This window comes from Phanerochaete carnosa, assembly GCF_000300595.1.
Source record: "Phanerochaete carnosa HHB-10118-sp unplaced genomic scaffold PHACAscaffold_4, whole genome shotgun sequence".
Classification (NCBI taxonomy): Eukaryota; Fungi; Basidiomycota; class Agaricomycetes; order Polyporales; family Phanerochaetaceae; genus Phanerochaete; species Phanerochaete carnosa.
In genome coordinates this window covers 2264896-2278536 of record NW_006767631.1, presented here as the reverse complement: position 1 = coordinate 2278536, position 13641 = coordinate 2264896, and the positions used below count along the sequence as shown (strand labels likewise).

Below are 13641 nucleotides of genomic sequence, written 5' to 3'. Positions count from 1 at the left end.
GCCTTCTCGACGAGCTCGGCACTTCCTCGGACTCTCCCACGACCGTTCACACGGACAATCAATCCGCTATCGCATACGCACACGACCACCAATTTCACGCCCGCTCAAAACACATCGACATCCGGCATCATTTCCTCCGTGATCTCATCGACGCCGGTACTATCTCCGTCATTCACTGCGCCTCCGAAGACAACGCCGCCGACATGTTTACCAAGGCGCTCGCTCGCCCTACTCACACCCGGCAGCTCTCCCTCGCGAACATGACTGCTCGTTGAGGGGGAGTGTTGTAGTATCTGAGGCGCCGGATGCGCATCAGCCGCGCCGGTAGGGATACCGACATGACGCGCTTAGGTCGTCATGCCCAATATGGATCTGTCATGCCCGTTTTAGATATGACCCGCGCAGAGCACTCTCGGCTCTGCGCCCTCGTTATGCTTCCTCTATAGTCTCAGCTTCCTAAGGTACATTTTATTGGTCTGACCAGATTAGGAAGTAGATAACCTATATAAGAACATGTAGTATTATTTTTGGAATTTATCCTTGATTACTCGTGAATCCCCCGCCTGCGCGAAGTCTTTCACAACAGTTCAAAGAGAGCATCGCAAATGGAGCATAAGGCATGATACCTGAGATGTGAACTTCAGCCACTGGCCACCTACCCAACAAGGAAGGGCCCTCGGACCTTAGTGCCGGACATCACGCACCTATCTCTTGGCAGCTGGAGCTGTCTTTTGTGCGCCGCACTCTGCGTCGCTTTGGAATACATTGGTATCGCGTTGAACAAATTGGTGTCACTAGAATCGTCCACACTTTACAACAGATTTTGAAGAGCGAAGACGAATCCCAAGTGCCAGGACAATGGCCAGATTATCGTGCTACAAAGCTTCGCCTATCCGATGTGCGCATTCAAACTGAGTACGGCCGCTAACGGTGTGTGGTGTCTTACCTCCTTGCTAACAGGTGGAAGGTATTTGTGTGTAGTCGCGGTTGACAGGTGCGATGATAAATATTCGTGCAATGGAAATAACCTTCGCGTGTAACAAGGCGAAAGACGCGCTCAAGGCGAGCACGTCTTCTTGGATAGATGCTATCTCGGCAAATATCCTCAAGCTCAATGCTATCGTGGTTGGCTTACTGGTTGAGAAGCTGGCTGCCACACCAGTCCCTGCGCCTGCCACCAAGAAGCCCACAGCTTGCCACAGCTGCAAACGAGGTATGCTGGCTCTAATCCCTACTTCGGGTGCAACGATTACTACGTCTATTTTGCTTCACAATTCTCTTTCGACCTAGCACAGCTTGTATTTCGTTCGTTCATCTCATAAGCGAGCTCTGGAGACAGGTCGCGTCGAGTCACGTTCGTGTTCGTTTACGCAGACACAAATCGGATAGTTGTCTCTAGCTGCGAACTTAATTCACTCTTCATCGCAACTCCAACAGATCTTGGCAGCAGTGATGAGGGCTATTGCTCTGCTCCAAGTCGCGAATGTACAACAGGCGAGGCTCCATTTGAGCGTCCACTCTGTTTAGTACGCCCTGACGGTATATGCCACTACGTTAATAACGGGGCATCAAACTATGTGACGGAAGACGATATGTACCAGAACAGTGAGAGGTGCGACCACCGTCCACGTACATACGTAACGCAGAGACTTTGCTGCGGGTCCCAAGACACGCGCGTCGTGTTTTCCCTTTCCCTCTCGCAGCGGTCTCGGGCGCCCGGCCTCCAGCGTTACGTTCCACGCTTCTGGATGCAACAGCGTCGCTTCCAGGCACGACAAACTGAATACTGTACTTCGCCTGAAGATTTCACCCATGTCCGTGGGGTCGGGCGGGAAGGATTGCTATCGCTGCTGACCTTGCTCAGTGTGAAAAAGATATGGTTTAGGATGGTGTATGAGCTGACCTAGGATGCTCAGCTTTTGAGTTCTCAACAGTCCGCCATTGCTAAATTTCCGATGGACTTGTGGGAGACACGTACTCACCTTGGTTGCACCGATGATCTTTCAGGGCAAAGGTATAGGTCTGAAATGGGCGAGCGTCGTGTGATTTGACTCTGTTCTCGGTTCAAGCTGTGAGAATTTTGGTCCGTCTTCAAGAGAAGTGGTGAGGACAGGACCTGTTCTCTACCCATGTATTGAGTACACTATAGGATACGCGGAAGACGAGCAGTTCCTGATTAACAGAACTCGGGGCGGCGGAAGCAATGCCTACCCAGAAAGCGTCCTTGATTCCCGGGACACAAACCTCGCGCCACGCTCGCCATCGCTGCGATGCACCATTCTTTCCATGCACGTGAGGAACTGAATTGAACCCGTCAGTTCCCACGCCCACGGTGCCGTAGTGGTACCAATATAACGTGATGTCCGTAAGTTGTCCCGAACATGCACCTTGGGTGTGGAGAGCCAATCGCTTCACTGAGACTAACATAAACATAGCTTTTCCCATGGTCCTGTCGCGCCAATACTTAATACGCCTGCATGGAGGTACCAGAATTGGTCTTTCTGCCCTCCTCCCCCCGTCGCCCTGTCCCGTGAAGTAGCAACTAGTGCGCATCATGTCCGAGACAAAGTCTCAGTCGGGCTCAACGGAGAAGGTGGCTACGTCCTCCGTAAACGACATACCCAAGGAATCAACAGACGAGATTGATCTCCTTGCATATCACGAACACAATGCCGGTCGACTGGTTGTCGATCCAGAGTGCGTACTCTTCGGAACCCATCTAAAGCCTGACTTACACCATCCCATAGGGAGGCCAAGATCGAATTCGGCGAGGAAGTCGCGAGCAAGCTGAAGCTCTCAAAGGACGGAACAAAGGTCCTTTGGCCACAACCCACCGATGATCCAGAAGATCCGCAGAACGTATGTCCTCATGACCCCGCAACGCTTTGCTTCGTCTAAAGGGGTCCGTAACCTCCCACCAGTGGTCGGATTTCCGTAAGAATTTGCAGCTCTTTATCATCACACTTGCTGCGATCATCCCCGACTTCAATTCTGGAATCGGTAAATTACTAATGAGCGAGCCGACATTACAAATTTCTGATGGTCACGCGAACAGGTATTGCGGACATCTTCGCGCTGGCTACTCAGTATGACACCACTACGGGGGTTATCAACAACCTGACCTCGAAGTGCGTTTCATCCATCCGCTATTTCCACAAACCTGGACCGCTGACATTCTGAAATTCAGCTGGAGCATATTTTTACTCGGTACGTCCGCCGACACGGCACCCGGCATCGCTAACAGCTGTGCAACCCTTAGGATGGGGCGGCTTATTCGCGGTGATGCTCATGAGGCGATACGGTCGACTCCCGGTACTCTTCTGGTCTCAGGTATGCGATTTTTCTTTGTTGCGTTGCTTCTGTGTAGCTGAGCTGATTGCCCCAATAGGTGTTGGCCCTCGGATTCCTGGTTGGATGCACGTTCGCGCCGAATCTGGCGACCTTCGCAGGTACGCCTTCACGTTTATATGACGCTTATCGGTCTGATAGAGTTTTCGTGATATGCAGGCATGCGGTGTTTGACTGCATTCTTTGCGTACGTAATGATATGCTGCCCAAAAGAGTCTGCACTAACAGTATACAATGCATCACCTGCAGAACGTGTCCACAGGTCACTGTGAGTGTTATGCATTAATTTTCTGTGGACGATAATTGAGCCATTACCAGGGCCTATACATCGTCACAGATTTGTTCCCCTTCCATCTCCAAGCAAGGAAGGTGTGTAGAATAATCTGGAACAGCTGAGCAGAGGCTTACGACATAAAACTCAGCTGAATATCTGGACGATGGGTTTCATCATCTCGCCCTTCATTTCTCCATTTGCCTTCGGATTTTTGGTTGCGAGGGCCAGGTATGGCTATTCATCTGAAGGCTTATCACTGGCTGAAAAGCATCCCGCAGCTGGCGATGGACGTATGGCATCGGTTGCTTGTACAATGCTGTGGTCCTTACATTGATCGTTCTTTTGGCTGAGGAGACGTAAGTCTCTCATCTGTTCATGCATTAACGCGTATTGACGAATACGGGTCCAGGTTGTACGATCGCAAGCTCTCCAACCCACGCCCGATCCCTCGACCATCGTACCTCCGCTATCGTATTGAGACTCTCATCGGTATCACCGGCTTCAAGATGGCAAAGTACCGCTCGACCTGGAAGGATGTCACCTCGATCTGGTTCAAGCTGGTTTGGAGGCCTCAACTGCTTAGCATCCTCTGCTTTGAAGCCGTTGTTTTCGGCTTTAGTATTGGCATCAACGTGAGTTCTATCCCAGCTTCGCTGTTTGTACTTTCTGACTTTTAGGACGTAGACAACGAACGCCGTCTTCCTCGGCTCGCCCCCGCCCGTCGGCTTTGGCTTCGGACCGTTTGCCGTCGCTGGAGGTTATGGCACTCCCATTGTAAGATGCGACACACCCCGTACCTTGATGTGTAATTGACAAATTTCGCAGGTGGCAGTCCTCATTGGCGAGCTCTTGGGTCGGTTCTTTAACGACTGGGTCATGAACCTTTCGATTCGCAGGAACAAAGGTGTCTTTGAGGCCGAAGCTCGTCTTTGGTATGAGTGGAATCAGCGCGTAATGACTCGTAACTGATAGCTGTATCAACAGGGCTTGTTACATCGCCGTTCCACTTTACATCTGCGGCTTCGTCGTCCTCGGTGCCGCGTTCCAAAAGCACCTGAGTGTCGGTGCACTTGTGATGGGATGGGGCATCGCTGAAGTGGCCGTCATGGTCAACACCGTCGCTGTCTGTGAGTGGCCCTGCCACCTCTGTCCCGCATGCCTTGCGGCTGATCTAAAGTTCCACAGATGCCTACGTGAACGACTGCTTCCCGACCCTGCAAGGAGAGATCTCTGCGCTAGTCAACCTCTTCCGAACACTCGGCGGCTTCAGTGTCGCATTCTTCCAGGTGCCGTGGGCAACCAAGAATGGCGCATTGCAGACATTCGGTGTCGAAGCCGCCATCGTTGCGGCTCTGTTCTTGTTGGTTGTCCCTGCCCTGCAATTGAAGGGCAGAGAACTCAGGGTACGCACCGGAGTCTCCGGGCCTTCGAATTGTGCGCTGATGTTGCATTTTCTGGTAGAAACGATTCTCATTCTGATAGTGCTTCATGAGCAGTTTCTTACGATTGTTACGCGTATATATGTATCCGTCATGATGTGTTTATGTTGTCCAGAGATGACCTCGTACACTTAATAAGACTACAATTTAGGGAGAGGATGCGCGAGAAGACGTTGAAACAAGAGCAATTTGATCTACAACAAGGATAGCGTAGCAACAGACAAGTCAAAGCAGGTAAAAAAAAGTTAAAAATAACAAATTTCAAAGAGAGCATCGCAGATAGAGCGCAAGGTATGTTATGACCGTGGTATAATATCTGCGATGTGTAAGTCATCTATCCGGCAAGGAAGTAGCCAAACATCACGCACTTATCTCCTGGCAGCTGGAGTCGTCGTCTTGCGCGTCGCACTCTGCGTCGCTTTGGAATACATCGACATCGCGTTGAACAGATCCGTGTCACTAGAATCATCCACACTCTGGAACAGGTTTTGAAGAGCGAGGTCCTGCATCTTCTTCGCAGGGTTTTCGTGCTCGTCGGGGTCGACTATCCGCGGAGGTCGCCACGTAGCGAACCTAGGATCCTCGGGAGTCGTAGGACCATGACTTGTGCTTCGCTGAAACGGTCCCTCGCCAGCCCAGGGTGCTTCTCGAACAGTGGGCACCGGGGGTGCTGGAGCCGAGGGCCTCGTGGGTGCCGGCACCTGCGCAGGCGTTCCCGGCCGCTCAGCCCCGCCGAACGCGGACACGCCCATGCTCCAAGCCGAGACAGCCCCGCCGAACGCACCGTTAAGCACCTGGTGACTCCAGGACGACGCGCCCTCCTCTGACTCGTCCGTGTTGTCCTCTTCCCATGCATCTTGCAACTGCGGCTCCGGTGGGGCTTGCTTCACCTTCGCTATCATGGCGTCCCAGGGCGAAAGGGAGGGTTCCGGGGCGGGGGGAGGGGCGGCTTGCGGTAAGAATGGGTTTCTCCGAGCCGGGGTCTTCGCGAGCTGTGCCCAGGGAGATGGGGTAGGCGGGGACGGCTGAACTTGCGGGGGTGGTCGGGCCTGCGGGGGTGGCTGGGCCTGCGGTGCTGAGCCTGCGAACGAGGAGGGTATAGGCCGCCCCTCCGCTGCCTTTCCGGGTGTGCGTCGCTCCCATAGACTGATTCCGCCATCGTCGTCTTGTTGCGCCTGTGCAAGATGAGCAGGCGTCGCAGGTCGAGCGCCGAAAGACTCCTCGAGGAGACGAGCCTGACGGTTTTTGGTCTGCTGAGGTCTCTTCGCCTGGAGCGCAGGGGATGCCGCGCGAGCAACGCCTTCGGTGAGAGAAGAACCTGCCCACTGTCCACCTCTTCTCGCGAGTCCTTGTTTCTTCACCTCGGCAAGCCTGCGCTTCTGCTCCTCCGCGATGAGCCGCCTCTGCTCCTCGGCGCTGCGCTCTTGCTTCCACCCCTCGACTATCTTTCGCGCGTACTGCTCCACCATACTCATGTGCGTGTTTACGAGCTCCTCGAACGCACTGTCGTCGAGCGCGCCCGAGATCATTTGGCGGCGGAGCTCAATTTCGGCCTCTGCAGCGGCACTATGAAACGATCGAATGGAGTCTGCGACCATGGTTTCTGGAAGCGGGTCGAGCACACGAGGGAACGCCTCGTCTTCCATTTCGACAAAGACGGGGCTGATGTAGCCATAGGCGCCGGTGTAGGTCGAGGATACGGGCGCAGAGAAATCTACGGTCGAGTCTTGCAGCGAGAGGTTTTCGACATCTATGTCCACGTCCCAGCTGTTGGAAAGAGGTGACTTGCCCGGAAAGTTTTTGGAAGAGGCGCTAGACCTCGGTGAAGCGGATGCCCGGGACGACGATGGGTTTTTGGAAGCAGGAGTCGAGGATGCAGGAGTTCTAGCAGATGTGGGCGATATCGAGCTCTGCCAATCCATGCCGTCGGACTGGGAGATCTGTTGAAGATCCCACAGGCTCTCGGACTCGCGAGGTAGCTGGGGTGCAGGCGGGGAGGCTTTCTTCCCAAAGGTCTTGCCCCATAGACTCTCCAAATCCGGCTCGACGGGTGGGGGTGATGGTGGCTTTGGCGTCGATTTCCGCATATGCATGTCCCAAAGCGCCTCTGGAGTCGGAAACTTGCTGCTGACAGGGTCCAAGACGCTTGCCTTCGTCGTGGTATTGGGGACCGGATGATCCCACAGCCCTCCAGACAATTGCGGATCACTGGAGGATATTTTATGCTTCATCTGAGCTTCCCACAAGCTCTCAGAGGGCGAGGCGTCACTATTCGCGTTTCCGTTGTTGACCCCTCGACCCATCTGTACGGTCTTCAGTGGCACTGCCTACGGGGAGACAAATAGAGGAGCTTACCGCCTGTTGTGCGAGCCGAGCCATTGGTGTATACGGGCGATTTCGGCCCATGATACCTTGCTCTGGAACAGGGGGCGGCGAAGGAGCATTCCATGCGCCAGGTATTGTCGACTCCTCTTCGATTCTGGCGGCAAATTGGCTCGGTCCAGCTTTATTGATTACAGCTGGCTTCGGCTTTGAAGTCTCCGCGACGGCTTGTGGTGGTGGTGGTGGTGGTGTTGGTGGTGTTGGTGGTGGTGGCGAAGGGTCCTCCGCCGTCTGACTACTGCGCTCTGGTGGGGTAAACGCAGCTATGACAACCTTCTGTTCATCCTCCGTTATATCCGTCCAATCTTCTTCATCTAACCCAACTACCCCCAGCCTCCTCAGCCACTCAGCGCGTGCTTTTTCTACTAGCTCCTCATTCAGCTTATCCTCGAAAGCACCGACGTCGACCGTAGCGCTTGCTGCGGGCTGCTTCCCCCACTTGCTTTTGCTCTTGTTCTTAGACGACATGGCCTCCTTGAGCTTGTCGCTGACTTGCTTGTCCCGCTCGGCACGACGAGCACTCAGCCAAGGCTCGAAGGCTTTCCATTCCTGACGAAGTCTCGCGGATGGTGTCTGTTTGGGGGCAGGGAGAGACGTGGCTTTCGGGGGTACGGGTGCGGGGGTGGGCTTTGCCGGCACTGAGTTTGTGGGCTTCGAGGGCGGCGCCTGCGGCGGTTTGGAGGACTGGCCCGTCTTTCCTGGCGGGTTGGCGGTGGACTTCGTCTTAGTGCGACGGCCGGACATCGTCGGTGATGCGTGTAAAGATCACACTGGGGGAACGACCGCAGTCTGACTCTTGCCAGGATCGTTGATCCTACATATCAGGAAGCATGCTATAACAGACTTACTATGCGCAGATTTGGGAGTGCAACAAAGCGCCCCAAGACTCGATTTACGAGCGGAGAAAGAGGATTTCAAGCAAGTTGTCAAGGACCTGGACGTGGAAATGCGGAGTCACAGCCCCAGTGAGACTCTGCATCATTCCCAAGCCCAGCCGGCGCCGCACCTGTCGACGATATCAGACAGAGATTCCCAGGTTATCGCGCCTCTCAGTAGCACAACACACTAGAACGAAAAGAGCGGGGATAATCGGAGAGTACATGGACGTCGTGAGCGAGCGCAACGAACAACAGCTTGTTATTCTAGCATTGCCCGTAAACGCCCAAAGCACATGTGGGCGTCTCACCCTTGGTAGCGACTCCGGCACCTCGTCCTCGTCTCGGAATTTACGCCTGCTGTCTCCGGTCTGCCTCCGGTGTCCTGGCCTTGACAATGTTTGAAGAGGACCAACCTCTGTCTCCAGAAAGCTCTCTCTTCGCCTTGGCCCCCCTGGATACGGAGTGGCGACCAATCTTGCATGCGTCCAACCAAGTCGTGCTCTACAATCCTACTTCGCATGCGCTTGCTATCAGGCAGCATCGCCCATCGTCTCCCGGAGGAGTTATAAGACGGAGGTTGGATGACAGATGTCCGTATTGTCATCGTGTGTTTCATGCCGAAGATTCGTCCGAGGAAGAGGCCGAGCTTGAGTTAGTGGATGAAGACGTCGAGGAACATCCCCGCTCCCGCGTGCACAATTATTTTCAGCTGCTGCAGATAGCCAACGAGACAGGATCTGTTCCATCAACTCCTCGAACTAGGTCTACGACCCCTCTTCACGAGAGTCCACTCCCGCGCAGTCGCACTTCAGACGATGAAGGTTGTTCCGAGGACAGTCAGTTGTTCCGTGCCGACAGCATGGCAGAGGGATATTTCAAGACTTTCTTTCAAGAAGAATGCCGACTTGGAATGGGTGCAAACGGGAGTGTTTATCTATGTCAAGTGAGTAGCTTCATATACCCTGTCCCTGTGACTAAACTGTTCATACGGTTCAGCATGTACTTGACGGGAATCCTCTTGGTTAGTGTTCTTCGTTCCTTGTCGCCAGTTCACCTGATCACTGACGGAAGATCGTTGACTCAGGTCACTTCGCTGTGAAGAAGATAGCTGTGGGTCAGTCACATTCCTACCTGTTGAACATACTCCGAGAGGCAAGTTCAAGCATCAATCACCTGTATGCGACGACCTTCATGACTGGCTTACATAGGTCCGACTATTGGAAAAGTTGCACCATCCAAACATTATTCAATATCATCATTCTTGGCTCGAGAGCAGCCAGTTCTCTTCATTTGGGCCCAAGGTCCCTACATTACAGTGCGTGATCTCAGAGTTCCCCGTCACATGCGGCTCAACTCATCTGCAGCGTGCTGATGCAATGGGCAGAAGCTGGGAGTTTGGACGACTTCATTGACGTCCGCTTGGGTCGTGCCTCACCAGGTCATATTGGACATCTTCATCCTGTCTCGACACCAACCTCTGGCGCGTCGGATGGACCTACCCAAACAAACCCATTATCTCGTGGCGCGCGCATTCGTGCCTTTCGTGCCATGCAGAGTGCATCGCCTGAGGAGCGCGAAAGGTTGCGCCGAGAACTGAACGGAGAGCCGAATGGCAGTCCATCCACCGACTGGAAGGCTGTCCATCTGTTGAGTGCGGAAGAGGTGAAAAGTTTGTTCAAGGATGTTGTCGAAGGACTGGCGTTCTTAGTGAGTGCTTCCGTTATGAACGGGCCATAGAGGATCTCAAAAGTTCGTGTAGCACGAGAAGTCAATTCTGCACCTAGATCTTAAACCCGGGAACGTTCTGCTGACATGGGATGAGGATGAAGGTCGGCTTATGTGCGACCCTTGACCTGCTTTTCTTATCTCCCGGGCTAACAAGGCCTAAACAGACCCAGGGCTATGCTATCAGACTTCGGTACTTCTCAAGATATGCTCAATATCCGGACTCGTTCAGGGAACACTGGCACGTAAGTACAGTTCCAACTCATCGCACCAAACGACTGAACGCTAGAGCCTGCCCTTCCAGCCTTGAATATGCGTCCCCGGAGTCACTGCCTACGCCTTCAGGTATCCTTGTGCAGATAGACTCGAAGGCCGACATGTGGGCACTCGGCATGATCCTGTACAAGCTTCTCTTCTTCCGCTTGCCATACAAGCATGCATCTGATAGCCCAGAAAAGATGGACTCGCGATATGATGGTCGGGAGGCGATGAGTTTGTTAGAGAAAGAAGTCGTAGAGTATCCAGGGTACGTTCTCGACAGATCTGTGACTTCTACAGGGGGTGTTTAACTTATTGGCAGATTCAAGTCGTCCCCCACGTTAGCGGCCGCATTCTCGTCACGTCGTCTGCCGGTTGCCTTCCTCGTTCTGCTAGAGAATCTGCTTCATGTTACCCCAACTGCTCGCCCGTCTTCAGAGCGAGTCTTAAGCGCTATCAGGGAAGGCAAGGTGCGCATTAAACCGGCCCACCCAGATTTTGTATCCTTATAGACCTTGGATCGTCACAGCTCGATCCGTTACCAATTGGTACAAGACCACGAACACCCCACCAGGCCTCTCTCGTCCGCGCACCACGTCGGGGGAGTATAGAGGAGCGCAGCCGCCCCAGCGCACCGCACACTGCGACCCCAACTGAGCTTCCGCTCTGGACGGAATTCGACTCTGCTCAAGAACCACTTGCCACTGCCGAAGAGTACAAAGAGCCTTTACTCAGCTTGCCTGCGCCGTCCGAATCCCAGGGGCTTGAGGAACTTCCCGATTTTGAATACATCAACCTCAAGTTGTGGAGGCAGGAGTATCGCGTGACGAAGAGCACCGCGATGATAGCGCTGAAACGGACGGTCAAGTCTTTGCTGCTCGTCTGGAAGGTGTGCAGCCCCTTATGCCTTGGTAAGCGTAAGCTTATATATTCGCGTGTTAGGTGCGCTCGCTATCGGCCTTGTATAGCGACCGATTTGCCAATCACGACATTGTCACCTGTGCTATGGTGCTCGCGTTCACCGACTCATGGACGGAACGCCTGACCATGTCTGCTATATTGGGAGCTGCACATCTTGGCCTCGTCCGCCTTGCCTATTGGTTGCATTAGTCAAATCTCGAACAACGTTTTTCTTCATCTGCGCTAATTCACGTCTTACTACACGCCTGGCTCTCACATGTACCAACACCACGACTCTATCTACGGACATACAACGATACCCTTTCATGTCCCGCACTTTATACATATTGTCCTCATCACTGTTGACTTACCATTTGTACGCACACGCAACTCACATCTCGCGATCTAATGTATAAGTGGTTCATTCAATTTATTACTTCCTCATATTACGCCGACACTTTCACGCTGCCAAGGCCAAGGCCACGAGGTGTGACCTTCCCAATGGCTTTTCTCCAGAACGAGCTACCAGACGTTGTGAGCGTGATGTCGAGTTCGAGTACCTCGACAACCAGATCCTGTGCACTATCATTTGGTGTCACAGGACCGGTGCTCTGAACGCTGGTGAGGCTAGCGTCACTAGCCACGCTCGCCTCAGACAAGTCGCCACCTTCGAACTGGTGGACACTCGTCTGCTCCGGCGCAGGGGTGGGGCCAGTCGCCATAGCGGGCGTGCGCGGTGGCGCAGGCGCGGCCTCTCGGGGCCTGGTCGCCTTAGCCTCCACCGCCCTGGCGGGCCGGACGCGGTAACCGCAGTGCGCGGCGGCCATGCGCACTGCTTCGCTACCGCGGGCAATCTCGTCGTCGCTCATGAAGAACGTATCGAGCTCGAAGACGGCCTGGCGCAGCTCAGAAAGAGTGATGCGCTGGCTCGGCTCGAGCACGAAGATGCGACGGAAGATCGCGTTGGCGCCCTCCGAGATGGGGAGCATCTCCCGGAGGTATTCCTCGTGCAGCATGAAGTCACAGAAGCAATCGTCCGTGGTCAAAGCTTTCGACCACGGCGTGCGACTGGTGACCATGTTGACGAGGATAACGCCAAGAGCCCAGATATCGTTGGTAGTATTGGAGTAAGGCATGTAGCCAACCTCCTTTCCGATACACTCTGCAAGACAGACTGGAATTAGCATCCATCGGAATTGAAATAAGTGTCAGAGTGCTTACCTGGGCTCATGTAATAGGAACTGCCACAACCGAACGTAGTACTGACTTTGCTGCCCGAGGCAAGGCCAAAGTCAGCCAAATAGATCTGGGTGCCATCCTCATTGGCGAGGATGTTTTCGGGCTTTAGGTCCCGATGGTAGATGCCGCTCATATGGCAAGCCTCTACCGCATCCAGAAGCTGGAGGAACACCGACTTCACCAACGCGTCATTCTTGAAGTACAACTTCTCATCGACGATCTTCCCGAACAAATCGCCACCAGGGCAATAGTCCAGGACGATGTAGACGAACTCTTTGTCCTCGAACGAATCGTGCAGGGGCACGACGTTCGGGTGGTCCGACATGCGTCGATGAGCAGCGACTTCTCGCCTCAGCCGCTGGGCAGCACTGGAACTCAAGGCGTCCTTGCGGAGCACCTTAATGGCATACCTGCGCGGCTTCCTCGGCGAGTTGGAAATGGGGGAGTTACACGTGGTGAGGTCGATGGCTCCGTAAACAACACCATAGGTACCCGAACCCAGCAGCTTGCGGAGCTGGTACCGGCCGTTGTTAATGATACGGCCGGCAAAGTTAGGCATGGTGCGACGAGCAGACATGATGATCAAAGAAGAAAAAAGAGTAGAACGATTGATAGAAGATAAAAAGATAGATGTCAAGTGTGACCAGCGCACTTGATGATGGGTGGTGAATGTAAAGATGTATAGGTGCTCACCTGCACAAGTCTCGCTTCTTATGCGCTCTTGGTGCTTTGGTTTGTTTGGCGAGGGGCGGAAGTCGGAAGACCCAAATTACTCCGGCGTTGCCTTCGACGACTTGCGGGTCGCAACTTGGGCTGTTTCAGAGGTCGGAAACAACGACGAGGCGAAGGATATGAAAAATTTGGACAAGGATGCGGAGATCGACATAGTGATCGGCGCAAATGAAAGCGGATAATTAACTATTTGCTATTCCACGTTACGTTTTAAACTGGGTTGTTGCGGAAGCTGCAGGCATGCACACTATGTCTGTCAACAGTGTCAAGCGGATACTAACGAGCGAATACCGTGACGAATGATCAGATATATCATGTAGTGTGAAGGACTTCGATGGAATATCAAGCTCAAGAAGCATCCTTGTAGCCTTTAGATTGGAGTGAGACGGGATGAGAGCGAGTGGTTCGGATTGAAAGTGCGGATACACAAATACGGTATGCCGAACGACTGTGGCGTGCCGCGCGG

At 53.7% G+C, this 13641-nt stretch overlaps 4 protein-coding genes across 4 annotated transcripts; 2 read left to right on the top strand and 2 right to left on the bottom strand.

The window, feature by feature from the left end:
• The first annotated feature begins 2514 nt into the window (after window positions 1–2514).
• Window positions 2515–5209, top strand: PHACADRAFT_254299 (uncharacterized protein). Its single transcript, XM_007394681.1, has 18 exons — window positions 2515–2697; window positions 2748–2859; window positions 2922–3000; window positions 3056–3128; window positions 3188–3207; window positions 3260–3330; window positions 3389–3449; window positions 3508–3535; window positions 3598–3616; window positions 3667–3717; window positions 3771–3850; window positions 3901–3978; window positions 4032–4254; window positions 4307–4396; window positions 4448–4554; window positions 4607–4749; window positions 4808–5025; window positions 5084–5209. Exons 1-18 carry the CDS (start codon window positions 2555–2557, stop codon window positions 5099–5101), a joined length of 1614 nt encoding a protein of 537 aa, XP_007394743.1. The 5' UTR covers window positions 2515–2554; the 3' UTR covers window positions 5102–5209.
• PHACADRAFT_141917 (uncharacterized protein) lies at window positions 5162–8581 on the bottom strand. The gene is given in 3 exon segments (XM_007394680.1): window positions 5162–5377; window positions 5430–7373; window positions 7393–8581. 2 exon segments carry the CDS (start codon window positions 8185–8187, stop codon window positions 5430–5432), a joined length of 2739 nt encoding a protein of 912 aa, XP_007394742.1. The 5' UTR covers window positions 8188–8581; the 3' UTR covers window positions 5162–5377.
• Window positions 8582–9668: 1087 nt separating this feature from the next.
• On the top strand, window positions 9669–10060 carry PHACADRAFT_254296 (uncharacterized protein; the record flags this gene model as incomplete). The annotated part of the gene is made up of 1 exon (XM_007394679.1): window positions 9669–10060. The coding sequence occupies exon 1, from the start codon at window positions 9693–9695 to the stop codon at window positions 10056–10058; it is 366 nt and encodes a 121-aa protein (XP_007394741.1). The 5' UTR covers window positions 9669–9692.
• Window positions 10061–10613: 553 nt separating this feature from the next.
• On the bottom strand, window positions 10614–13589 carry PHACADRAFT_183478 (uncharacterized protein). The gene is made up of 2 exons (XM_007394678.1): window positions 12426–13589; window positions 10614–12378 (listed from the first exon to the last, which is right to left on the bottom strand). Exons 1-2 carry the CDS (start codon window positions 13018–13020, stop codon window positions 11651–11653), a joined length of 1323 nt encoding a protein of 440 aa, XP_007394740.1. The 5' UTR covers window positions 13021–13589; the 3' UTR covers window positions 10614–11650.
• Between the last annotated feature and the right edge of the window lie 52 nt (window positions 13590–13641).